The sequence below is a fragment of the Osmerus mordax genome, chromosome 8 (assembly GCF_038355195.1).
Source record: "Osmerus mordax isolate fOsmMor3 chromosome 8, fOsmMor3.pri, whole genome shotgun sequence".
NCBI lineage: Eukaryota > Metazoa > Chordata > Actinopteri > Osmeriformes > Osmeridae > Osmerus > Osmerus mordax.
In genome coordinates this window covers 8717345-8743910 of record NC_090057.1, presented here as the reverse complement: position 1 = coordinate 8743910, position 26566 = coordinate 8717345, and the positions used below count along the sequence as shown (strand labels likewise).

At 48.1% G+C, this 26566-nt stretch overlaps 3 protein-coding genes across 3 annotated transcripts in view; 1 reads left to right on the top strand and 2 right to left on the bottom strand.

The window, feature by feature from the left end:
• The window catches only part of man1a1 (mannosidase, alpha, class 1A, member 1), a 37259-nt gene extending 35451 nt beyond the window's left edge, over positions 1–1808 (top strand). Inside the window, exon 6 of the mRNA XM_067241744.1 lies at positions 1792–1808. Coding sequence (XP_067097845.1) covers positions 1792–1808 — 17 coding nt within the window. The remainder of the gene's footprint in view (positions 1–1791) is intronic.
• Positions 1809–2114: 306 nt separating this feature from the next.
• LOC136947615 (CCN family member 2-like) lies at positions 2115–4844 on the bottom strand. The gene is given in 9 exon segments (XM_067241743.1): positions 2115–3190; positions 3192–3311; positions 3435–3520; positions 3523–3612; positions 3615–3644; positions 3861–3908; positions 3911–4105; positions 4311–4473; positions 4782–4844. Coding segments are annotated over 9 exon segments (972 nt in total). The 3' UTR covers positions 2115–3013.
• Positions 4845–18999: 14155 nt separating this feature from the next.
• Positions 19000–26560, bottom strand: moxd1 (monooxygenase, DBH-like 1). The gene is made up of 12 exons (XM_067241766.1): positions 26022–26560; positions 25180–25326; positions 24775–24942; positions 24568–24651; positions 23812–23991; positions 23557–23659; positions 23192–23358; positions 22890–23081; positions 22655–22714; positions 21440–21573; positions 20753–20921; positions 19000–20419 (listed from the first exon to the last, which is right to left on the bottom strand). Exons 1-12 carry the CDS (start codon positions 26283–26285, stop codon positions 20267–20269), a joined length of 1821 nt encoding a protein of 606 aa, XP_067097867.1. The 5' UTR covers positions 26286–26560; the 3' UTR covers positions 19000–20266.
• Positions 26561–26566: the final 6 nt, after the last annotated feature.

Genomic DNA, 26566 nt, shown 5'->3' with positions numbered 1-26566 from the left:
CCAATCTCATGGGAGGAATTCAACATATGAATGTACCAGTGTAAGTGAAGTGATGATTCTGTATAGGTCTTCTGTTAGCATTCTTAGTAGTTCCTACACTTGGAAAGCACAAAAAGCTTCCGCAGTGGAAGGCTGTGGGAGCATCAGAGGACACGTCAGGGTCGGGGGGGGGGGTACACCTGGCGTCGACATGCAGTAACGATGAAAAAAAAAGATGACTGGGCGGTGCGCTGATACACTGACAGAAACTTACTAGCATTCACGCACTGATGCACACACGCGCGCACACACTTCAACACACACACACACTCTCATGCCCGCGTACGTACACACTTACTCTCTCACCCATGCGCACGCATCATAAACTCAGACTCGAAATGCGATACCAACAATCCTGTAGTGTCCTTGTTTCACAGAGAGAGGGAGCTGTTCCCCGTAGAGGCCTGTATAGGAAGGGTAGTAGACAAGTAGACAGGTGTTTGGACAGGAACACAGGACACGGTTTCTCTGACACCAGTTTAATATAGGAACTTTTTTTTACGATTCTCTCTTCTGTTTTCTTTCTCATGTCTTCTATATTTGTCTTCAGTCTTCCTCCTCGGCTCTATGCCTTTAGTGTTCCCCTGCTCTTCTGTCCTGAGCTCATCTCCTCTCTGTAGTCTCTCTAGTGAGACCACCTGGTCTCTATCTTCACTGCGCGCCTCAATCCTTCGCTGCCATCTGTTTAGTCACATAGAGTTTTGTGCTCATAGGAAAGGTATCACCCTTACAGTGTGACACTGTAGATATGGCATCGCTGCATCTCCAGTCTGTTCACAAACACCCTGAGCCCAAATGGCGTTTGACTCTGCGCCGCCATTTCCGACTTCCTCTCACGCAGGTTTTAGGGAGAAGCGCTTTTTCTAACATAGTGAGTCAGAGAAACGTCATTACGAAACAAACACGAACCAGAACCTTGTTTTGTTTTTCCTGTTGGACGTGTTAGTTTGAACTTACAGAACTTAGACAACAACAGTGTTCATCATTTCCCAAAAATCGAACTTTTGTGGTTTTATGGATATTGTGTTGAAGATCTTGAATTACAATGCCTTTCTATTGGTAGATTTGTTGTTTATTAATTAAATAATGGATTTGTGAAAAGCCTCAGACAGGTTAACTGTACAAATATTGCTGATAATCATTCCATTGCACATAGTTTTATTTTCATTTATATGCAATTTTAATTATATGAGGAATTGTTATATAATATTTGTTTGTTTTTCGTGTTAATTTGTTTTCTTGTTATTAAAATGTAAATATATACCATTATGGCAAATATGGCCATATTCTACATTTATATAAAAATGGACTATGGATTAAATGATATTACATAATGAGCATCAAATTTTAATAAACTATATTTGTTACACTTCTATTGTGAATAAAACAATCTTTTAATACAAAGTGGTTTGGTTGTTTTTAATTCTGTAAGGCCTCACCGTGAGTAGCAGTGTAGCTAGGACAGGTCCACCCTCCAAGGCTAGGAAGGCTTCTTCAACTGGACTCCAGCTTGGAATGTGTTTATGACTGTGAACTCTGGTACACTGTTAGGTGTTGTACTCTGTGAGACCCCAGCCTGTGGAACAGCTCTTATATAACCCTGATGTGGGGCCTGCTTGTGTGTCCACGCTCCTGGACCTTGCTCCTGTAAGGCCAGCCCGTTTAGTGATGGCTGAGCCTCTCCAACAGGAGGACGATGAATCCATGACCTCACTGTTTATTCTGTACGGACAGTGTTCTATCTGTGTTTAGGGACAACCAGGCCATGATGAGATCATTCTGGTTTTCTTCCAAAGAGTCATGTTTAAACTATGAGAGTTTGGTCTAGTGTTTATTACTTGTCTCATTGTCTCTAGGTAATGCTAAAATATTCCATGCAATTAATACTGTCCTAAACGTATTCCTCTCCTGTATAATCTGGATTAATCTGTACAAAATGAAGTAAGATAATGGTCTAAGATTAGATGCTGTGTTCATGTGAACCAGAGAACAGTCTGTCAGAGGACATTTCAACACAACATGATTCGTTTTTGTTAGCTATAAGTAAGAGAGTTTAAAGATGAAGCAAGGCTGTGTTTGTATAAAAATATAATATTTTATTAAAACTATAAAAGGTAAAACATGTGATCTTTTGGTCACACTTCTCATAAAATAGTACAAATTTTGTTACGGGAACAGATAAGCTATTCATAAACTTTGAAGCAGAAAATAACAATCAACAAAAAAACACTTAAACTTTTAATTAACTTAAACAACTGTACAAAATGATACAATATTTACAGCATTGCTAATACAAAATAAAGGAATGAAACTTCAAATCATCCAGTCTTAGTTTTTTGACACAAATACCGACTCCAACTGAGATCGGTTAGTCAAACAAACAGGTCTTTTCTCAGTGCTGTTGCAAACCCTGAAGCATGCTCACTATGCTCTGTGTCTGGAGGGGGGTTAGGAAGGGGGGGGAGGGGGCAGTGACTCACACAGGCACACATTCACCCAGAACCCTGGTGGGTGGGGTCATTACAGTTACCTTTAACCACTCACACGATAGGGTCTGGGAGTTGGACAACGCCTTGTGTGAGGACTGTGGGGTCCTCCGAGGGGAGGAGGGCGGATGGAGGGGACGGCCATCTTGCTAAGACATAGTTTGTCAGCGGACAGCTATTAGTGCAGGATTCTCTGTAGAGCAACTGAGCCATTGTCGCTCACCTCTTCTTCGCTCTCTCTCTTTCATCTCTCTTCCTCTCTCAATCGCTCTTTTCTCTCTCTCACACACACACACACACACACACACACAAACATTGAAAATACAAGCCATGAAAGTATGGCACAAAGAAAAACGGAAGAAGAAAAAAAAACGTTGTGCTGTGTAAGATGAGATGGATATCTGTTTCAGGGAGATTCAAGTCAGAAGTCTAGGTTGGGGTTGGGGAGGGTCCGCGTGGTGGGGGCCTTCCAAGCTCTCCTCAGTTCTTCATGCCATGTCCCCTATCATCTTCTTGTAGTACATGGACTCAAACACGTCGTTCTCTCCAGGGCAGTTGTAGTGGCAGGCGCAGGACTTTATGAACATCATGTGCTTCTTCATCACCTGGCCGTCGGGGCACTTGAACTCCATGGGCAGGGTGGTGGTCCTGTGGGCCGTGCAGCAGGCGCCCGTCCGTGCACACGCCGCAGAACTTGGGCCGGTAGGACTTGGTGGTGGTGCAGCCCGAGATCTCGAACTTCATGGGTTTGGAGACCCGAGGGGTTCGGATGCACTTCTTCCCTTTCTGGAGGAGGAAGGAGGGGAGACATGAATCAACAGGCCGCCTTTGTGTATACTGGAGCAGGTGTGGGAATGTGTGTCTCTGTGTGTATGTGTGTGTGTGTGTGGTCCCAGTGTCTCCACGTACCCTGATGCTCTGCTCCATGTGGGACTCACAGGGTCGGACCATGCAAAGGCGGCTCTGCTTCTCCAGACGGCATTCCCGGTTGTCATGGTAACACGAGTGGAGATGCCGAGGCCGCAGATCTTGGAGCATGCACTCCACTCAGTGGTCTGGACCAGGCAGTTCTCCCTCATCATGGATGGTCGGGACCATAGGTCTCCTCCTCGCGGTACGCTGATGGGGGAGAGGAAGGAGGGGGAGAGGGTCAGACTGGGGGGCCACACAGGAAGCCAACATGGAAACAGAAGTGTCACGAGTATCGTGGCTAAGCTGACTGGAAATTAAATTTGTGTCACTGTATTGACAACTTGTATTGTAACACTTAATATGTTTCCTACTCTGAATGAGTAAAACGTGTGTTCCAGTAAACAGGCTCAGGTACGAGCTCACCGGCGAGAGCGGAACCAACGAAGGTCTGCCTGAAGGGGGCGTCGCACACCACTCCTCACAGCACTTCCCTGGCACCTTCACCCTGCGGGGCATGGGGCAGTCGGGGCTGGGCAGACGGATGTCCATGCTGCACAGAGGCACACAGCCCACAGCGCCATCTAGGCATGTGCACTGGTACTTGCAGCTGCTCTGGAAGGACTCGCCGCTCTTGTAGACCATCCCACCAAACACACAGGTGGCTCTTCCTTAGCTGGAGGAGGGAAGAGAGAGGTCAGGTCTTGTGTTCAAGCAACATTACAACGTTTTAAGAAAGGATATTAGCTTTAGATATTAACTCGACATTCTCGAACTTTCGACAAACTCACAATCTAGAACACAGCCCCAGCCGCGGTACTAGAATCAAGCCCCCTGCCAGCGTCGTAGAAGGCTATCCTGAGAGCTGTGACTCACCAGTGCAGACTCCGATCCTGCGGTTGACCGGGGAGCCAAAGTCACAGTCCAGTCCTCTGTGTGGGTCGCACATGTCCCTGTCGGTACACAGCTCTCCCAGCTGCTTAGCACACACCCTGCAGCAGCCACATCCATCCAGGACTGTGCTCACCCCCGGGGGGCACTGGGGGGGTAACGTTGGGGCAACTGCACTGGGCAGGGCACTCCTGAGGCAGCAGCCTGGAGGAAGGGGACAGACAGAGTAATTCCTGGTCAGTTTCGGCTCCACATGGTCACAACATCACACCCACTAGGATATCGGTGCCGCACAAGCACAGACACAGACACACACATGCTGTCATGCGTTGTCGTCAAAGCCCACGCACACTCAACAGTTCCCATAAGCAGGGTGTGTTGCTAGTCAACACTGATTGGATATCTGTCTGCTGGCCATGTGAGTGAGTGTTCCAGAGGAAAGAGTGTTATTCTTACCAGGTAGCATAGAGCCAGCCACACGCAGGACATCACCATCATGTTGCTCATTCCACAAGACATTTTCGCTGGCTTGCTTTTCTTCTTTTGAAAGTTTCAAAGTGTCACAAAAGAAATGTCTCTGGGTCTTTTTAATTTTCTTCCTTCAGAAGGTCGGAATGTGGATGCGGCTTCCTTGTCGGGTCGAGTCGCTCCTGTCGTTCTCGGTAGTCTCTGTCAGAGCGTCGGTCTGGGTCGTCGGTCCAAGCTAGAGGTTAGCTTCAGTAGGAGTCTGCTCTCTTCTGAGGGAGGAGAGGTGTTGTGTGTCCGAGTCTGGGAGCTCAGCCTGCATTTATACCCCCAGCCCCGCGGTGACGTGCAGCTGGCTGAATGGAGTCCGTCCTGGACAAATACGCACATTCTCGACATTCTTTCCTAGTTTCCTCCTCCTGCCTCTCCGTGGACCCCCCCCCACCTCTGCTCCACTCTGCCACCCCCCACCCCCCTGTCTGAGAGCGGGGGATCAGTCACACACAGAAAGAAATGCTTTCCTGACTCTGCTTTGCCCTGTGTCAACAGAGGCTGTGTTGTGAGCTTCACCTCTGCTCACCTTCCTCGTCGTTGCCACCTCACGCACACACACACACACTTACACACTCACACCTACACACTATTTGCTCAGGTGTCTATAGCCATAGGATGAACATACAGTATTTGTCTGTAGGTATATATTTGTGTGTTCGTGTGTGTGTGTGTATGTGTGTGTTTGTGTGATTCAAACACACACTGGTACAGTTCTGTTCTCAGTACCTATCCTCCAAGTTCAGGTGAACCTACACAGAGAACATACTGTACTCATCCAAGCTAAGGCACCACAAGCAGCGCCAGCACCTCCACAACATCAAAGATCAGCCAGATATGTGCACCATGTACTGTAAACAAGTGTGTTTGTGTGTGTGTGTGTTTTGTGAGTGAGTGTCAGGTCTAAATTAAATAAAACCACACTCTGTCCACAGCAGTCAGAATCCTGTGTTGGCAGCGTTCCTGTCCTAGCTGTGTTCACACAGCTAATCAGGGTTAGTCTGCGTGAGACATGAAAGCCCAGGTGTGTCACATTCCTGCTGAGGTTCACTTTACCTCGTCAAACTCCAGGACACACAGTACACCAACCCCAGTTCTTCAGGAAAGCGGCTAGACAGTTGGTTTGTATATTTTTTCGAAGACCCAGACTTCTCCCCCAAACCCCCCCCCCCTCCCCCCCCCCCCCAATGAAAGGCTGCCCTGCTCAATTCCCTCACTCTCCAGCCAGCCAGCCAATCGGAAATGTGCGCCTCCCAGAGAAAGCGAGGGAGCATGAGGAGGAATGTGAGGCCTCGCCAGCAGACACACCGCTCCTCCAGAGGAAGCCTTGCCTTATATGGGAATCTTCTTTCCCTCTAGCAGTGAGAAGGCCAGGCTGGTTTAGAGAGGGCCTGGCTAGTTTAGAGAGGGTCAGGCTGGTTTAGAGAGAGTCAGGCTGGTTTAGAGAGAATCAGGCTGGTTTAGAGAGAGACAGGCTGGTTTAGAGAAAGTCAGGCTGGTTTAAAGAGAATCAGGCTGGTTTCGAGAGACCCAAGCTGGTTTAAAGAGTCAGGCTGGTTTAGAGAGAGTCAGGCTGTTTTAAAGAGTCAGGCTGCTTTAGAGAGAGTCAGGCTGGTTTAGAGAGAGTCAGGCTGGTTTAAAGATTCAGACTGGTTTAGAGAGTCAGGCTGGTTTACAGAGAGTCAGGCTGGTTTAGAGATAGTCAGACTGGTTTAGAGAGTCAGGCTGGTTTAGAGAGAGTCAGGCAGGTTTAGAGCGAGTCAGGCTGGTTTATAGATAGTCAGACTGGTTTAGAGAGAGTCAGACTGGTTTATAGATAGTCAGACTGGTTTAGAGAGAGTCAGACTGGTTTAGAGAGAGTCAGACTGGTTTATACATAGTAAGACTGGTTTAGGAGAGAGTCAGACTGGTTTAGAGAGAGTCAGACTGGTTTATGATAGTAAGACTGGTTTAGAGAGAGTCAGACTGGTTCAGAGAGAGTCAGACTGGTTTAGAGGCCAGGCAGTACAGGACAGTAGGAACACCTCAGGACAGACCTGGCTGTCTGGGTGGGTGGGAGGGAGTGAGATTAATGTTCCATGTCTGTCAACACAGACTCCTGGTGAGAGCCTTCAGAGCATTTTCCCCACAGCGTCAAAGACTGGCAGCTTATTGTGACTTAGTATTAGGCTGGATGATGCAGTTATTTTCCGGTGTGTGTGTGTGTACTTGGACTGTCTGGGTGATCTCACTCCCTTGGCCAAGACTTACAAACGACTGTGTGTGGGGTTGGGTCAGGCTTGAACAAAATGTGTGTATGTGTGTTTGTGAAGTAATCCTGGCCCCCCACAGCCTTGTATTAAACAGGGCTGATCTCCCACATAGATCAGATGTAAAACATAGGCTGCTCGTATCAACAGTGGGCTAACAGGCAGGCAGGCAGGCAGGCAGGCAGGCAGGCAGGCAGGCAGGCAGGCAGGCAGGCAGGCAGGCAGGCAGGCAGTGACGACTTCTTGTTGATGTTTCACAGCAGAATATGACTGAGCCAGGCTCATTTTAGACGGAGCTTCCGGAAGCAGACTGACACCACAAGGCGAAGACAAGGTCACTCAGGTCTGGAACTCCTGACGTCATGGAGAGGATTCCAGGATTCCACATTTCAGTGTAAATCAACAGTGGGCTGAAATACCTCTCACCAACCACACTGGGGGATGTGTGTGCCTGTTGTGGAGTAGGAAAGAAGTTGCATGTGTGAGTTTGTGACAGATAGGAAGATTGAATATGTGTGTGTGTGACGTAGAATGTGTGTGTGTGTATGTAAGAGAGAGAGAGAGAGAGACAGAGAGAGAGAGAGAGAGAGAGAGAGAGAGAGAGAGAGAGAGAGAGAGAGAGAGAGAGAGAGAGAGAGAGAGAGAGAGAGAGAGAGAGAGAGAGAGAGAGAGAGAGAGAGAGAGAGAGAGAGAGAGAGAGAGAGAGAGAGAGGGTCACTTCAGACATAGTGGGGTTATTGTTAGAAGGACAGGAATATCAGTCATATATCAGTGGGTTTAACAGAGGGCCAGTGGAGGCTTGCATGCTTACTGCATCTCCTTTCCCCTCCTCCTTCTGTAGATGTAACCAGTCCCATACTGTAGTTTAGCATGACTTAATGAGTTGACAGTTATTTCACGATTCACAGATGCAAAGTGCCCATATTTTACCATAGAATTATAATTTTCCATTTTATAAATGCAAGGCCAAACTGACAAGGCTTGAGACGCACTATGTCACAAGGTCATCTTGGAGGTGTGAGTTTGTGCAAGGGGAGGCTGGCTAATTAGCCCCACTGGACTCATTGCTGCTAACTAACCCAGACCCACTGGACTCATTGCTGCTAACTAACCCAGACCCACTGAGTGGATAGCTGGCGTGTCTATTAGAAGCCTTGGCTGGCGAGTGTTTAGGCTGGAAACCCTTCAGAAGGAGGCCACACACTGCTGGGCTTCTTTCAACAAACAGCAGACAATCATCTCTTACACACACACACACACACACACACACACACACACACACACACACACACACACACACACACACACACCTTCGCACCATCTGAGTCTATCTCTGTGGTGATGACAGCAGACCTCCACATGTGTGTGCGGCCCCTGGTTTAAAAGACAATGTTCCATATATAGACCCTCCCCCCCCCACACACACACACTGTTAGTGTTCTGCCATCCTCCTGGTGTTTCTGATGGGGCTGTAGAAGCTGGTGGTGGAGGTAAGGTGTGTGGTCTTCATGCTCCATAATGTAAGCGAGATGTTGGATTAAATACCCAACGTGTGCTTTTAGGTGCTGTCCTTTCGCATAGGGTTAGGAACCCAGACTGGTGTAATCTAAGTTCATAAGCCAGACCAGTCTGTACTAATCAGGGGTTGGAACTAGAACTCCATAATGATGTCTCAGGAGCGACTGGGGTATGGAATGGAGTCCATTACCCTTCCTCTATTCCTCCCTTGTTTTTAGAGAGTAGAGGAAATCAGGAAACCAAACAACTGCCGTGCCTATTTCTCAGGCCAACAGTTACAAGTGTCAACGAGGTAAAAAGGAATGTCACCCCCCACCCCCCCCCCCCCCCCCACCCCATCGCTTTGCAAGTGGTCAAATTCCTCGACTAATTGCTTTCCTGTAAAACCTTTGAACAGTCGACTAATGGAGTGTATTTCTCTCATTTCCAGCCAAGGTAAACGAAGGTGGACTAAAACCACTGAAACTGTGGCGCTCCATCATCAACACTCTACAGACAGGTGCTAGCGTGACAGCTCGCCATCTTGTACAATTTTACTCAACCTTGTGCCAAGTTTCAAATAAACCCTAATATTTTTCTTCACCTTTTCAGAAGCCAGCGGTCCAGATTCATGTGGCTTTTCCCTTCCTGTCGTCTGATCTCGGCGTGCTCCGCTCTGCATTCAGGTGTTCTGTAGTTTGTTTACCAAACGGTCAGAAACATACCATTCACTCCTCCTAAAAACTGACCACTGTTTACCCTGCAAGCTCATGTTTAATTCATTACATTTTTGGTTTCATATTTTGCACATTCCATAAAGTTTATGCAAAACTGTACTTACAATTTCGTGAAAACAGCTGAAAAAAATCGAGCTGATTTTTCAGCTAGCTGAGTTGTGTGTACCTCATGGAGGGGCCACAGTGTGTGGTGAGGAGGTGGTCAGTGTGTGGTGAGGAGGTGGTCCAATGGATGTAGGCTATGCCGTTTGAGCGGCTCACAGACCAACCTTTCAGCAGCGCTACATAAAGCTGCTCACAGCAGAGCACATACACACAGTGACAGTGTAGTCCTATACTGTATACATGCTGCTTCCCTGACCGGCTAGCTACTTGACTGAATTACTGGCTACCTGACTGATTGGTTAGCTGCCTGACAGACTGATTAACCGACTAACTGGTTAGCATTTGATGAAGATTCGATGGACAGACATACTTGCTGGCCTGCTAAAAAGCCAAACAGATTGGTTAACTCCCAGTAGACTTGCTATCTGGCCATTGCTGGTTGGCTACCTGACTGACTTTTTCTGTCTTTTTGAACCTTCATATGAATGCACAGTGATACGGTTGTACGTGTGACCTCACAGCCAGTTTCTGTTGGTGTGGGCCTACAGAGGGATTCTGTCTGCTCCTGCCCTGCTGGGTGGGTCACACCTAGGAACTGGTGTTGCTGTGACCTAACAGCCTGTTAATGGAGCCATTCACACACACACACACACACACGAGTGCACACACACATAAACACATACAGTACACACACACATCCAGGCATACTGTCCTCTCCTTAACGCCTGCCTGGTCACAGAGAGAGCAGTAGTCAGAAGTGTGTTTGTCCAGGCTAATTAAGAGACCTAACGGATCCCTTACATCTTGGAAAAGGTATTTGAGGCCTCAAGGCATTACCGTGTGTGAGGCTTAAAGCATGTGGCCTACTTATGTAGATAGGTCCACTTCAGGCCTAGTCTACCCCCAGGCATAGTCCAGCCCCCAGGACTAGTCTAGCCCCCAGGCCTGGTATAGGCAGGTCAGTTCTCCACCCAGTCCTCTATCTACAGTCACCCTGGATAGAGAAAACATAGGGCAAGTTAAGCTTCACCTAGCCTCCAATTCCCAGGCCCAGCTCACCATTAAGGTGTAAATAATGTTGGTGGAGACAGAACCGACTGTGCTGTGTGTGTGTGTGTGTGAGAACAGACAGTCTTGATTGTATATCTAAAGGGTGGTTTCAGAACTTTTTCTTTGATCTCTTAACCCTAAACTGTGCTCAGACTCAGCAAATCCCCATCAGGGACTGGAACTGCTGATCTCCTGTCAGCCCGGCGTCTGGGCTTGATTGAAACAGCATGTGTTAGCGACCCTCCTCCATTCTGACAGTTCTTCGATCTCGAAATGTGCTCATTTCATCAGACTTCACCGTCAGCCTTATTTCCAGTGGTTTCCAACATGGAAATAGGGAGGGAAACGCCTCTGTAACTTCACACTCTCTTTATGTCTCTCTCTTTCTCTTTCTTTCTCTCTCTTTCTGTCTCTCTCTATCCCTTCTCTCTCTCTCCTGTGGACAAGGAACAGAATATGTTTGATCGGGCTTCAGGATAATCAGAGCCTGTGAAGGAAAGTTTGGTACTAGTCAGCAGTTCTGGAGGCCTTTCATCTGCACAAGTTCAGGTTCGTAAACGTCCACGCCTCTCTGGCTTTCAAGGTTCAGGCGAGGCTCTGAACCTGGCCAGCTTGGCTGCAAACGTCAACACCAAACAGAGTCTGGGAATAGATATGGAGACGCGCACACCATTACACACACTGGTACACACATGCACGCTCAAACACGCACGCACACTAAAAACACACACACGCAATAACACACAAATGCACACATCCAAAATAATACACACACACACTCATGTACAGGAGCAGAAGGCAGATGTGTTGTCCAGATGCGAGTGTCACCGCTGAGTTCAGGGTTGGAGGTCACAAGCAGATCTCTGGTTGCCTCAACGTAAACACCGTCTGGAGCGTGGAGCGTGGTTCTGTGGTATGTTCCAAACACACTGGAGGTCTGCATGGGCCTGATAGTGAGGAAGTAGAGATGAGGAGAAAAGCCATCACTCTGCTTTCTGTCAGACACATACACACATACACACACGCACACACGCACACACACACACACACACACACACACACATGCATACACACACACTGACCCAGTTGTGCAGCTCTGTCAGAGGGCTGGGAATGAAGCAGAAAGTAATATCTGGAGAGTGTACTCCCCGCTACTACTGACCAGACCAGACCAGTCCAGTCCAGACCAGGCTAGACCATGTTCTCTTATTTAGGGAGACAAACGGCTGCCTAGAGTCAACATGCAAAGTTACAGCTTCCAACTCCAATTTTAGTCAACACAAGATGTCTCTATCTTTGGTGAGACCATATGTGTATCCATAGCGACAGTCTATAGGTAGCAGCGTGTGTAAGGTAGCAGCGTGTGAGCTTGCTCTGTGTGTGGCCAGAAATAGAGGTCAGACTATCTTACATTTGCACATTGCTGCTATAGCGACAAGTCAACCACTTATCACAAACAGCACAGTCATAATGAAATGACAAGAGAAATGACACAGACTGTCCTTGTAACATCTGTAACACACACACATGCAAGCATGCGCGCATAGACACACACACACACACAATGTGTCTTCCACATGCACGCGGACATTTCCGTTACTATCCTCTTTAACACAATCTTGACAACCTTGTTTGGACAGAACTCCTGAGTGGTGAACTCAATAATAGTGACAATGACCCCTGTGTGTGCACAACCCCGGACAGGAGAGACACACTAACAACCCTTAACGTCTGTGTGCGTCTGTGTGTGTGTGTGTGTGTGAGCTTATGTGTGTGTGTAAGAGAGAGTTTGGCGGGGGGGTCTCAAGGTGTTGCCCCCTGTCTTCCTGGCCCCCCTCAGTGACGTTGAGAGTGACGTAAGTCCTCCTTCTACCACTATTGACTTATCTCACCATTAACCACACTGCCCCAACACTGGGAAGACCTGCCTCTCACCCTCCCTCCAACTCACCTTCCTGTCCATAGTCCCGCCTTATCCCCAGCTGCCCCCCTCACACACACCACACTTCCTCCCTCTCTGCCCCCAAAAACCTGCCCTTTGCCTCTTATTCTCACGGACTGCTCTCTACTCAAAGAGAAGGGACAAAGATGCTGGAGTCATTCCCATCTCTCTCCCGCCCGAGGCACTGAACCCAGACAGGTGTGGGAGCCCCAGCTGGACCTCCTGGACCACAGCACGGAGCACAACCAGACAGCAGTACAGAGATCGGAACCACAGTGGATACCTCACAAGCTGGTAAATTCATGTTGAGGATTCAGGCTGGCCCAGTTCTATCAGGGTTGGGAAATTGAATTATGTATGGTCCAGTCTGGATCATATTCTCACCGGAAAACATGCCATGGTAGATGGTCCACTGTACAGGGTCAGGGTGGCTGACATTCAGGCTTACTATTTTTCTATTTTCTTTCTTTCTATCTTTCTCTCTCTCTGTCTGGGTCTGGAACTGGGTCTCCATTGAGTCACTGTGTGTGCGTTCTTGCACACACACCTGGCTCTTGCGGGGCGACAGTCAGTGTTGCAGAGTGGAGTGTGTTGTTGCAGGTGCAGGGCATTAGGACTGGGTGAGCCCATAGGTGGAATTTCCTGTGCCTGGTGGAAGCGTGCTGTTCAAGGCCACTCCGCCCAGAGCTGCCAGACAGCCATTATGACAGATTTAGTCTAGTGGGACCGAGAGTGAGCCAGGGGAAGGACCTCCCACTCTGCCCGTCCACACCCACTATCTAACCACCTGTCTGTCAAACACAGGGCTTTGTTGGAGAAGTCGCACTGCTACTGGTCCAACCTTCATCACACTTTTCTTGGCTCTCCCTTTTCTTTTACCCTTCCTCTTTCTTTCTTTCTTTCTTTTCTCTCAACCTCCCTCAATCAATTGTTGTTCTCTCTCTCTCTCTCTCTCTCTCTCTCTCACTCTCTCTCTCTCTCTCTCTCTTACCCAAGCAGAGGTTTTTACCATGATAAATTCCTGCCATTTGGAAAAGTAAGGCATATTTAGCAGACAGGGGAGAACACAACCCTCACCCCATCCCCACACCCCCAACAGTTAAAGTGTGATGTGTTTGAACAGAATGGGATGTTTCAACATGGAGCCGAGAGGAGTGAGACCTACACTGTTTGCATTGAGTCAACATGGCCTTCTCCCGCTCTCCACCACCCCACTCCCCATCCCCTCTCCCCTTCCACTGCCCCGGACAGGGTGGCCCCTGTCCGGTGTACCTCAGGTCACAGTTCTGGGGAGAAAAACAACCCTGTCTGATTGACTGTGGTCCGGTTAAGATAAGATTTTTTTCAATCATGGTCCTAAACCAGAGTCTGTGTGCAGCACCACACAGACTCCATGGTGTTGTGGAGGGTGGCAGGGCCTCTCCAGGGTGTTGTGGAGGGTAGCACGGCCTATACAGGCTGTTGTGGAGGGTGGCAGGGCCTCTCCAGGGTGTTGTGGAGGGTGGCACGGCCTATCCAGGGTGTTGTCGAGGGTGGCAGGGCCTATCCAGGGCGTCCCTTGGGCTGCAGATCATCAGTCCTGAGTCGACCAAGGCCACTAATCACCTCCGCGTGGCCCGGCTTTCCTGTTAAATCAGGGCTGAGTTGCTAAGATGTGTGTTTGTGTGTGTTTGTCTGCATGTGTGCTTGTGTGTGTGTGTGTGTATGTGTTTGGGTGTGTGTGTGTTTGCATGTGTGTGTGTGTGTGTGTGTGTGGGAGCTGAAGCAAGGAAACAGAGCATTACAGCTGCAGTCTGAGCTTAGCCTCGAGCTAATGGCTTATCCACAGGAAGTTCACTCGCATCATTGTTCCTGGAGGAACAAATGAACATTCCATGTGTTTCTAAGCCAACAGTACAGCTCCTGAACCACACGGCGAACATAAATGTCAACAGGTTTTTAAGACCGGTAAGAGACCGGCAGGACAGCTACAGTAGACAGAGCAGTAGACAGCATCTGTAGAAAACATACGACAACATGTGAGGACTTAAACCCACAACCCTCCACTCATTTACCCAGCACATCATGGAATAACTGGATCTGGTCTTCATAGATGAATGCATAGCTCCCAGTAGTGAATAGATGAATTAAGAAAGTGGGTTACCCTCAAATGCTGTAGCAAGCTAGCTGATGTTGTACTCTTTATTCTACATGAGTGGAAGTTCAGAAGTTGGATGACTGTGTGTCCATGAGAGAAGATGGCGGGGGTGCTCTGTACACCCTGCACTATAGCTTGGCTCCTAACACGAAACGTGGCCTCAAGGGCCTTGTTTACAGCCATCGTGGAGTCCTTCAAATAGTCCTAGTAAGAAGACCAGCTTCAACAACAATCTCATGTGTACAGTAACAGCTCAATCCTACCCTGTTCCTTCTTGTACTGTATTTCATAACACACTAATCATTTGAAATCGTTTGTTATCCCGGGATGTAGACCAGAAATCCTGTTGACCAGAACACATACAGTACATAATAATACATACTACATAACTTAAATACACAAAAAAGAAATTCTTTGAAAAAAACAAACAAGTATTGAAGTGAACGCCTCAAAGAGAGTGAGTGAGAGAGGGGGAGAGGAGGTAAAGAGAGAGATAGAGAGAGAAAGATAGAGAGCTAGAAGGAGAAACCCAGGCCCAGATTCCAGAGAGCCCCAGCATAGCGTGTGGTTGCTGCAGGGTACAATGGGGCTCTGTGTGTAGAAGGCCAAGGTGGAAACAGGGCCCAGACTGCAGGCATTCCTGTCAGCACAGGCTATGGCCTCTCTCTCCATGTCTCTCTGTCTCTCTCTCTCTCTCTCCATATCACTCTCTCATTCTCTCTCTTTCTCTCTCTCCATGCCCCTGTTTCTTTCTATTTCTCTCTCTTATCCCGTTCTCTCTGACTCTCTCTTCACCCTCTCTCTCTCCCTCAACATTGCTCTCTCTGCTCCCAGCCCTGCATGTTTTATTAAGCTACTTTAGAATGTTTGCCTTTGACCGCTTGATGAAAAAGATATTTTGATGTAGCTACTGCAATGTTCTGACTTCCTGGGTCAGTTCTGACCGGTTGAAGTAAGACAACAAAACAGTCGGAGGGATGAGAGAAGGAGAAAGAGAAAGAACAAGAGAGAGAGAAAGAGGGGGGAGAGGGGAGAAGGACAGAGAGAGAGAGAGAGAGACATGGAGAGAGAGGCCAGAGGGGTGAAGGCAGTGGTGCAGCTTGTAAAATGATAAAGTTTGGAGAAACATCATCTCACAGTCTGTATATGACACTCACACTCCATCTCTGGCCAACAGAAAAACATGGGCGAGGAAGTGAGCTTGCGTGTCTCACACACTGGGTGTTACATGAGGAAAGTAGCAGAGACATGTCAGCAAACGCAGGGGGAAGCACCAGGATGAGTCTGTCTGGCAGAAACCTGCCTGTTTACAGTGTCTGTCTGTGTGTGTGTGTGTGTGTGTGTGGGGGGGGGGGGGTCACGGATGTGTGTGTGTGTAAGTAAGTGTGTGTGTGTGTGTGTGTGTGAGAGTGTATGCACCAGCTTACCTCCCAACAAGACAGACAGGAAGTCTTGTTAGACTCTCACTGCCTCTCTGCCCACAGACTCAAAAACATCCTCCCAGCCAGAGGAAGCTGGTCTGGGCCGGAGTGTACTGTACCTGGGACACACTGAATCAGTAATCATGTAACCATGTCTCTGTGTGAGGTCAGGCCAGACCAACAACCCATGTGGTCCCTTACCCTGACCCTGACAGCACCCTGTAATTACACGCAAGAAACATGCCTGTAGTCACGGTAACTGGGGTAGGCCGTGGAGATATGAAATCAAGGGCCAGTGTGTTTGTACAAAACAACGTTTGGAGCCACCCTCGTAAATACGGTTGCTCAACTAAGGTTAGGGCAAACCTTTCAGAATGAACTCAGGGCTAGTCTTACTGAAACACTTCATGAGCTGGGTGGGCAGCTTTGGCTTGTTTCTCTTCAAAGTGATAGAATACTGTTCTGCTGGACAGACAAGAGGGCCTGTAATAAACAGATGTCTGATAGGTGTAGGGAATCATGATTGGCAGGTAGTTGACCAATGAAAACCCCAGGCAGATTGGTCTGGGGGTGGTTCTCGACATCAAAAACAGGAAAGGCCTGTACCTGCTGGCCACAAATCATTGAGCCGCTTCAAAACATCAACATTGACCAGAATGGAGCACCCATTAAAGCTGTTTTTCTGTTCGGCTGCCAGCCAGTTCACACAGAGAGAGAGGAAGAAAGAAAAAGGGATATCTATCTATTTATCTATTATATGTATATATAGAAAGAGAGAGAGAGAGAGAGAGAGAGAGAGGAGAGAGAGTGAGAGGAGAGAGAGTGAGAGGAGAGAGAGAGAGTGAGAGGAGAGGGAGCACATCTTTATTTATGCCTTTTTTTCCAATATCCCTCTCTCCCATCCACCACAGAGCACACTTTCATAGCAAACACCACATTCCTGCCTTCATAGACGAGCTACAGAAACACCACCAACCCAACTCCAAAGTAAAGTTTACATTCCTGAGGGGGTGGGTTGAGGGGAAATTGGGGAAAGGTTGAGGGGAGAGGATTTTTTATTTTATTTTGTGGGGAGGGGGGGGGTTGAATCTGTCGGAATGTGCCTGCATGGGGCCGGCCGGGGTATTACTAGTAGGGGGTATTTTATGGGGCAAGAGAGGAATGCACGAAGCTAACTGAGTTGTTGCCGCCGTTTTTCTACTATTTCCCCTGGCTAAGGAAAAGGTAAACACACAGATATGCTTCCTGTGGGCTTAAACACGGGCCTAAAAATACTGTCAGCATAACACAGACTGGGAACAACATCTGTCTCTCAGGGCTATTTTCAGTTGGAATCAAGGAGGGGAGGTTGAAGGGTTTTCTGAGAGTAAGCTTTCATTATGAGACTGGGTTACATGAGAACTAATGATGGAAAAGACAGGGAGCTGGGGGGGGGGGTAGAGGAGACATGGTGATATGTTGACAGTGAGACAGAGAGAGAGAGAGAGATATGAAGAAATCCGACACATACAGTAACATAGGCTGGTGTCTGTACGGCTTCCTGCTTTGAGCTGTATCAAAGTCAGACTTTACATAACCAATCTGGGCATGACACAGCCAGCAATCCCTCATCTGTCAAAGGACTTCCTCTCCACTAGGATGAAAACAGCCAACAGTAAGAGGAGAGGGGAGGAAGGAGAAGCGACGAGGAACAGAAAATTGCTTAGAACAGCCTCTGGTGATCCGCGTACCGTGGCTGTTTAAGTAACTGTGCTGTGTGTCACTCACCTGAATATGAGCTATGTACAGATGCATGTATTGTCACTATTTGCATGTCACTTTGGACATAATTGTCTTCTCAATGAATAACATGTAAATGCAAGGTACAGGTACAGATACATAACCAGTCTCATACTACTGTATGACATGTCAGCATGTACTGCTGACACAACCATTTGGTTCCACAGTCTGAGACACATTCCACTCTCACTACATCATCCAAGACAGTGGTTAATTTAAATGGTTGAACTCTCATTGCGTCTCCTCCCAGTCCAGTCACGCTCTATCCATGACAATACTGCCCTCTGCTGGCTTAAGGAGAGCATAGCCTAGGGTAGTTTCCCAATCCAAGACCGCCACTCTCAGAGCCCAACACCTAGCACGCCACACCCAGACACCACACCCAGACACCACACCCAGAACACCACACCCACAACACCACACTCAGAACACCACACCCACAACACCACACTCAGAACACCACACCCAAACCCGTTCACACAAACATGACTTATGTATGTACTGTAAGAGATTGTGTCTGTCCTACACAATAACATCAAACATGCTTCTTACCTTTGTTTCACACTTCTGACCAGACAGAGTGTCTGGTTCTAGTCCTGATTCAGCTGGTACTGTTCCTGGATGACTGGTTCTACTCCAGGTTGTCGGGTTCTTTTTCTTGGTAAGCTGTTTCTATTCCTGGTTAGGTGGTTCTGTTCCTGGTTGTCAGCCCCTCATTGAACCATCCGCAGTAAACATTCTGCAGAACCATTCTATTGAGCAATCCTAGAGAATTACCTTACTGAACCATACAAGTGCTCCTTCGATAGCACGCACTCATCTCAGACCCTCGACAGGACTGAGTTTTCCTCTCTCCATCTCAGCCTCCCAGTGTGAGCCACCCTGACACCGAGCTCCCTGCTGGCCCATCGCCCCCAGACGGCTCCCAGCCATAATCGCTGTAAGTCGGGCTAAGGGTGCCGTTAGCCTCCAGGCCCGGGCAGACAGGTTCCTGGTGGTGCCTGGGACCTGAGCTGCAGCTCTGGCTTATGATATTCTGACCCACACACAACCTGACACGCACAAACCTAACCCACACACACATTCTGAGCAGCACACACATAACCAACACACCACCTGAACCACAAACACCTGAACCACACTCACAACCTGAGCCACACACACAACTGAGCGAACAATGGATCCACACACACTCCTGAGCCTGGCCGGGGAGGAACCACAAGCACCAACTGTGGTACGTAGATATACATTTATTATGTGTTTAGGTCATACAAAGCATTACAGGTACAGTTGACATCTTCATATTAGACACAGTTTGATAACATCTTTATATTAGACACTGTTAGAAAACATTGTGAAAATATGAGGACACTTTAACATCTCTGTCCTCACAGATCTGGTGTTGTCCAGCCAAGTAGGGTAATTATAGTCTCTTCACAGGTCATTTCAGAACACACATATCTGAAAATCTGTCCTTCATGCTGTTACAACACCCCTTAGTAGTCTTCTCACAACCATAAAGCACTGCTTTCGTATACATTTCAACTATATAGCAATGACTTAACATTTGCCTTTTGTATAGAACAATGTGCGCTACATCTGAACAGCCATGACTCAGCATTCACCAATGAAAGGTCTCCACTCCAGCTGAAGACTGGTCATGTTTGAGCTTCATTGTGTCAGAAGCCTTGGGACGTCCCCAAGGTGGAGGATGTGGGGGGGGTAACACTACACAGCTCATCTTTAAAGTATGAATTTAACAGCAGGACTGTTTATTTAGGTCTCCAGTCATGAAAGTGGACCTATGTAAATACCGTATTTCTTCGAATGAACGCCGCAGCGTTTATTAAATAACGTTCATTTTTGGTGCGGCGTTTAATTAGTAGGATAGATTTCTTGAATTGTAGCTGCAGTGCAGCCATAGACAACTTCGTTGCTGGCATTGTGACAAATGAATCATGCAGCTAAAAACGCAGGTTTCATTTAGGCTACTACCGCTGACCTCCTTGTCTATTCTTTGTTTGTCTATGAGTGCGGCAACTCCCTTTCTCATTGGCTATCAATTAGGTGTGCGTTGGTAATACAACTGTCTCAAATACAAGTGTTCTACATTGTGTAGAAATCTGAAGCAGCATGCCTACACATTCATACACGTTAGCTTTCAAACAGAAAGCTGTGCAGAAAGTTATGTACATGTGTAATAAATACTGGGGTTAAATTTAACCAATTAATTATCAGTTTTCAGATTTTTTTGGTGCGGCGTTTATTGGAGGGCGGCGTTTATTACACAACGTTCATTTTTGGTGCGGTGTTTATTTGAGGGCGGCATTTATTCGAAGAAATACGGTACTCAACGAATAAAATGAACACTTGTGGTGTTCAATTAACAAACTTCTTATTGGAGGTTAGTTGTGGTAAAAGCTTGAAGGAACTCCTTTATCATCATGCCCAGATGTGTGCATGGTGACTTGGCCTTTGGCTTTTAGGGCCAGACCGTTGGCACACAGTTCAGAGAGCCAGATGCAGCAGCACTAGAGATATAAGGAGAAGGGTGGAGTGCAAAACTGCGCGCCCTTGTGGTGGAGTTGCAGTGCTGCAAGGGGTGCTGGGAGGAGAAGCCAGAGAGTGCACTTCTGGAGGAGTCACCACTGACCCCTGGATCTACAGGAAGGAGAAATGATGTCAGTTGAGCAGTTTCACTAGTTTACTGTCCTCTAAATCTTACAACCCTTAGCCAGTATTTCAGAAGCCCTCCAGTCCTCTAACCCCCACACTTCAGCCATCCCCAGACCAGTCCAGCTAATTCCTGTCCAGCTAATCCCAGACTAACCCTAAATGAGCCCAGACCACCTGAACCCCAATCCAGCTAATCCCAGTCTAGCCCCAGCCTAGTCCACCTCAACCCCAGCCCAGCCCGGCTAATCCCAGTTCAGCCCCAGCCCAGCTCGTCAATTCAAGACCAGACCTCCAGCTCTCCAGCCCCACCCCTCTCACCCCCCAGTTCTCCATCCCCAGCTTGGAGCAGCGGATGTTGATTGGCAGCTGCAGCACCAGCTGGTTGAAGGCTTGTCCCCGCCTCCTGGTCCAGCGGAAGGTTTCCAAGGCAGCCGTAACGGTCATGTTGCTGTACCTCTTGGGGCTCTTCACCAGGAATGGCCAGGTCCTGAAGCAGAAGGGCTGTCATACAGTATGCATCTAATTTACAGTAGAACATTTTCCATTCTTAGTTTTCTGCAACTCAGAAGATGAATGTGGAAGTTAAAACCTACAGGACTCTACAGTGTCTCTCCAGGAACATGGTTGGATAGTAAACCTACAGGAAGGTGTCTCTCCAGGAACATGGTTGGATAGTAAACCTACAGGAAGGTGTCTCTCCAGGAACATGGTTGGATAGTAAACCTACAGGAAGGTGTCTCTCCAGGAACATGGTTGGATAGTAAACCTACAGGAAGGTGTCTCTCCAGGAACATGGTTGGATAGTAAACCTGCAGGAGAGTTAGCTCTCTGGGAGCAGGGCTGGAGAGCTCTGCTCTAACTGATAACTTAACCATCTTGGCATTATGTAGGGCTGTATATCCTAGCAGTGTTACTGAGGTAGCCTGTAGGAAACCATAGAGGTTACTGTAGGAGACCCCAGCACCATGGAGACTACCGAAAACTGCAGCTGCTGGCGGAGCTTACGGCTGGATGTCTCTAACTCCTATGAAGTTCAGCTGTCCCATGATCAGAGGCAGACTCTCACACCGGCTCAGGTTCACTCTGGGATAGTAGAGCAGGTAGGATAGACACATCTCCTCTCTGGTGCTTAGGCCGCCCTAAACACACATACAAATTCACAAACAAATGTAACACCTGTAAGAACACACACACTCACTTGTTGATGTGCCTGGTGGCGCTCGCTAGATAACAAAGCTGTAACCGCAGCTGCAGCCTACTCTGTAACAGCAGCCTTAAGACTTTTACAGAGACCCTCAAGAACTGTACATAACCTGTACATGACCTTGGATGGTGCCCTCCTCCAGCTACCGCAAGCCTCCAAGCTTTGTTTACAGACAGATTGTTCAGCCAAGTCCACACAGGCTCTGACACGTTGGACTGAAAGTATGCCTCTGTCCCTCCCTCCCTCTCTCCCTCCTTCTCTCCCTGCCTTATTCCTTCTCTCCCTACCTGATTCACTCTTTCTCCTCCCTCTCTGCCTGCTTATTTTCTTCCTGGCCTCCCTCCTTCTCTCCCTCCCTGCCTCCCTCCTTCTCTCTCTCTCTCCCTCCCTGCCTCCCTCCTTCTCTACTTCCCTGCCTCCCTCCTTCTCTACCTCCCTGCCTCCCTCCTTCTCTCCCTCCCTGCCTCCCTCATTCTCTACCTCCCTTCCTCCCTGCCTTATTCCTTCTCGCCCTACCTGATTCACTATTTCTCCTCCCTCTCTGCCTGCTTATTTTCTCCCTGGCCTCCCACCCTCCCTCCCTCCCTCCTTCTCTCCCTGCCTAACTCCCTCCCTCCTTCTCTCCCTGCCTAACTCCTTCTCTCCCTTCCTGCCTCCTTCACATCCTGCCTGCCACCTTCCCACGCAACTCTGAAACAATCCACTCTGTTTTCACAGCTATGGTAGGCTGTCTGTGGAGATCAGCCAACTATGTTTTTCTTGTTTGAGTGTCTCCCTAATGAAATGCCGTGTGCCCTTTCATAAAGTAATAATAGTTGTTTTACTGGCCAGACTGACGTTTAATGTAGTTATTAAAACAAACAATACTGTTCTGTACCGACATAAACCAAGCAACAAAGTCACAAATAAAAAGTGACACAGTGACGAGGAAAACTGTGGCTCAGTCGGAGAACAACATGAAAAAATGTGTGTGTGTTTGTCAGTGTTTGTGAGTGTACTTGTGTGTGTGCTCTCACCCAGGTCACATTTCTACGGCCTGCAGTGTTGTACTTGCACTCTGTGATCAAACTGTCTGTCTGAAAGAGAAGCAGATGGATTGGATTGTTGTACTTATTTTCAACCAATGAGAGTACCGTCTGCACAGGTGCCATATACAGGTTAACATGTAGAATACAGGCAGTCAGACAGATGGACAAACATCCAGATAAACAGGTAGATAGATACAGACATAAACACAGCCAGGTTACCCACAGGCAGCACGGGCGTCTCCTCCTCCAACAGCTGGAACTCCTGGAAGTTGAAGTCAAACTCTGCGTCATGTGACAGGGGAGGCAGTTCCTGGTTGTCCCGGAAGTGGCGTGTGGTTATGGCGCGGCCAGCCAGATGGGCATGCATTAGCACAGCAAACACACGCACGCCACCGGGCATCTCCTCACCCAGGGCCTGACACACACACTTCTTCAGGTAAGATCATCACACACTGCTGCAGTGGTTTAAGGGATTTCTATTTCCGATACTGGTTGTTGGATTGACCAGTTTATGGGAGATCTCACCTCTTGCAGACACTGGTTGGTGCAGTGCCCCTGGGAAGTGTAGTCCTCCATGCCAGGTGGCAGCATGTGGTAGAGGCTGACCCACATGCCTGTCTCCAAGACGCCAGCATCAAATTCTCTCAGGGTTGCACTGTGATAGAATCGAAGGCCAGAGCTGTCCTGCAAGCCTTAGGAAAACACACACACACACACATACACAAACACACACACCAACAGCAGGTCATTAAGCGGGGGTAAGGGCTTCAATCAACTTGCCTCCCCAGACTAGATGTCCACAGGAGGTACAACAGGTTCTGAGACACAGACTAGTATAGGGGACTGTAGGTTTCATCTCTGACCAGGCCGGCCCAGGGGGGCTCTACTACCTGAGAGGAGGCCGGGGTTGTCATAGTGAGTCTCCATCAGGACATACACTGGGTCTGTTGCTGTGCCAATGGACAAGCCAACATGAGGAGGGTAGGTGAATCCCTGAAGTATGAAACGGAAAGATCACACACACACATACCGACATGCTCAGAGAAACACAAAGATATTGATTTGTGAAATATTTTGACCAACAAAAAGAAGAACAGGCAGGATACAGGAAGATGGATTGACCAGAAACAGGAAGTAGGCAGGACCTCTCCACCGATGGCCCAGGCAAAGAAGATGGCCTGGCAGGTGTTGAATGAGTCTGGCATGTTGGGGTGGTAGCACTCATGACCATGCTCCAACTCCTCCTCACTCAGATTGCTGTCACACTGATACAACAGGATGTGGTGGACCAGGTTCTCATGACCTGGCTGAATCATGGGCTGCACCTGGGAGGGAGGGGAAGGAAGAGAGGGAGAAGAAAAAAAAGGAATGGGAGAGAGTGCAGATAGGAGGGGAAAAGGGGAGCAGGACAAGAGGAGAGTGGAAGACAGATGAGAAAATACAGACAGTTGGACAAGGAGTGAGACAATAAGAGAGTGAGACAGCTTGACAGGGAGTGAGACAGTTGGAGAGAGTGCGACAGCTGGACAGTCGACAGTTGGCCAGCAGACAGCTGCTTCGCCTGGATAGAAGGGCAACAGTCTCACACAGAGAAGCTTCCGCTAGGATCAGCACATCAATATTTACACATTCCTTTCTGGGCTTTGAACGTTGGAACTCAGACCCAGACTGACGCTGCTGTTCCAGAGATGAAGCCTTCAGAATGATGGTGATGTTCTGGGATGAAGCCTCCAGTCTGACATGTGCTGTCCCAGGTTCCTTCTACTCTCAGGGGGAGAGTAGAGAGAGAGAGAGAGACAGAGAGACAGAGAGAGAGACAGAGACAGAGAGACAGAGAGAGAGAGAGAGAGAGAGAGAGAGAGAGAGAGAGAGAGAGAGAGAGAGAGAGTAAGGGTACTTGCCTGGGTTATGTGGTGTTTGGAGGGTGTTTCTGGTATCCGAAACATCTGGCACCAGTAGGTAGTGTCTCGGGATGGCACTGCCACCTAGGAGAAGTAAATATGACACAACTCTAGTTCTTGAAGGAGCTGATTCCAAAACTCAGTGGTCTTGGATCCACAAGACAAGTACTGAATGTAGCTTCTATCTTCTCGTGAATCATGTCTCACCTGTCTGTTCTTCAGGTCAAAGAACTGTGAACCAGTGGTGCTAGTGTGTGTGGCTGCCGGGGTGAGCAGGCGTAAACTCTTCCTGCCTCTGTTGAGTCCATGGTAGACTGGCCCTGATGGGCCCACATCATCACTGTGGTAGGCCCAGATCACACGCACTGTGCTCTCCTGGACACACACACACAGAACATATTTAAATTGTTTAAATTAAAAGAAATATTTAAACATATAAAAGCCCACATATAAGCCTGTACACACAGGCAAGTACACACATATGCATACACATATGCATCACTGGTATGGTCATGTTACCACTCGTCATACTACTATCACAAATCACAAGTATAAAGTGTGTCATTAGAATTAAGTCTAGTCGTTCAAGTCTGCAGTTGTGTAGCTTGGCACCGTGATGTCCTTGTCCTTGGTGTCACAGGTAAGCAGGTCTCGACTGAACCCCAGCCTAGTGTGAGTGCTGTTCTCCCAGCCTGACTCAAGCCTGTAGCTCTGAAGTTCATCCAGGTGCACCTTCCTGTTAGAGTCTGCATGGTAGTCCTGTACAAGGGGATGACACACAGACACACATGGTAGGTCACACACACACACACACGCAGGGGCGGACTGGCCATCGGGGATAACGGGGGAATCCCCGATGGGCCGAAGGGGTTGGGATGGTCCAAAATACCAGCCCACTTCCATCTCCAACCGGCCCTCTCTGACATCGCTGGCACCTCCAACCTTTTTCCATATTACAAAGCTAGAACACATATAATTTGATCTAAGACCTATAGTAGTCTAAATTCACTGACTGACTTCACACTCATGGTGCCTATTTTTCTGTCTTCTGAAATGTGTTCTTACGGACTTTGGAAGTTCAATGTAAGAAAAGATATCCACCTTATTAATGAACGCCTAAAAATGGGTTCCAAAATCCAAAATAATGTTAAGTGTATGGGTATTTTTCCAAGTAGGCCACTGACTGGTCGACGTGCGATGCATTGAGTGGGCCGCGCGCCGTGTATTGAGTGGGCCGGTCTGACAGTAACTCCCGGGCCACTTTTTCCCTCAGTCCGCCCCTGCACACATGCAACCATACACACACCTGTCTCAGAGTGCAATAATGGAGGTGGTTAAAGTTTGAGACAATATATTGCTGCCTGACTACAATAAGCTCTCAGCCTAGCAGTGATAGTTCCAGGACTGTTCAAATCCTTGCCTGAATTTTTATGAAACGGAAGTGATAATCTTACCTGCAGGTAAGGCGTCCCATCTACGACTCCACCAATTACAATATCTGACGATGCCATAGCGCCGTTGGGAGACAGACCAAATCCAACATATCCGGTGGTTTCCACTTCAACTTCAAAGGAGATCGTTTCTCTGTTAAAACTCCACTTCAGATGGTACTTTCCGTGCGGATCCAACACCGTCGAGTGTTGGAATCCGCTCCCTCGAGACAGCGTTGCGTAAAACCAAAAGCAAACTAGCGTTCTGCAATATTTTGTCGTAAACATTTTTTTGACTGGACGAGGGATAAACGCACCAACTATGAAAGTATCATCCCGCTTGATTGTGTGTTCATTCAATCTGTAAAATAGTTGAAGTAAAAGCGGACGAACAAAGCACGCACACAGTACTTTCTTCTGGCGCTGCTACAGAGAAGAGATTCATCGTCTTCCCAGAACTGTTGGAACTTGTACCACTTCTCTTTGATCCGTAGACACGTCCTGCTGTGGCCTGGACGAGTCTTCTGTACTCACACAGGACGGCGCCATCCTACTGTAACCAATTTACA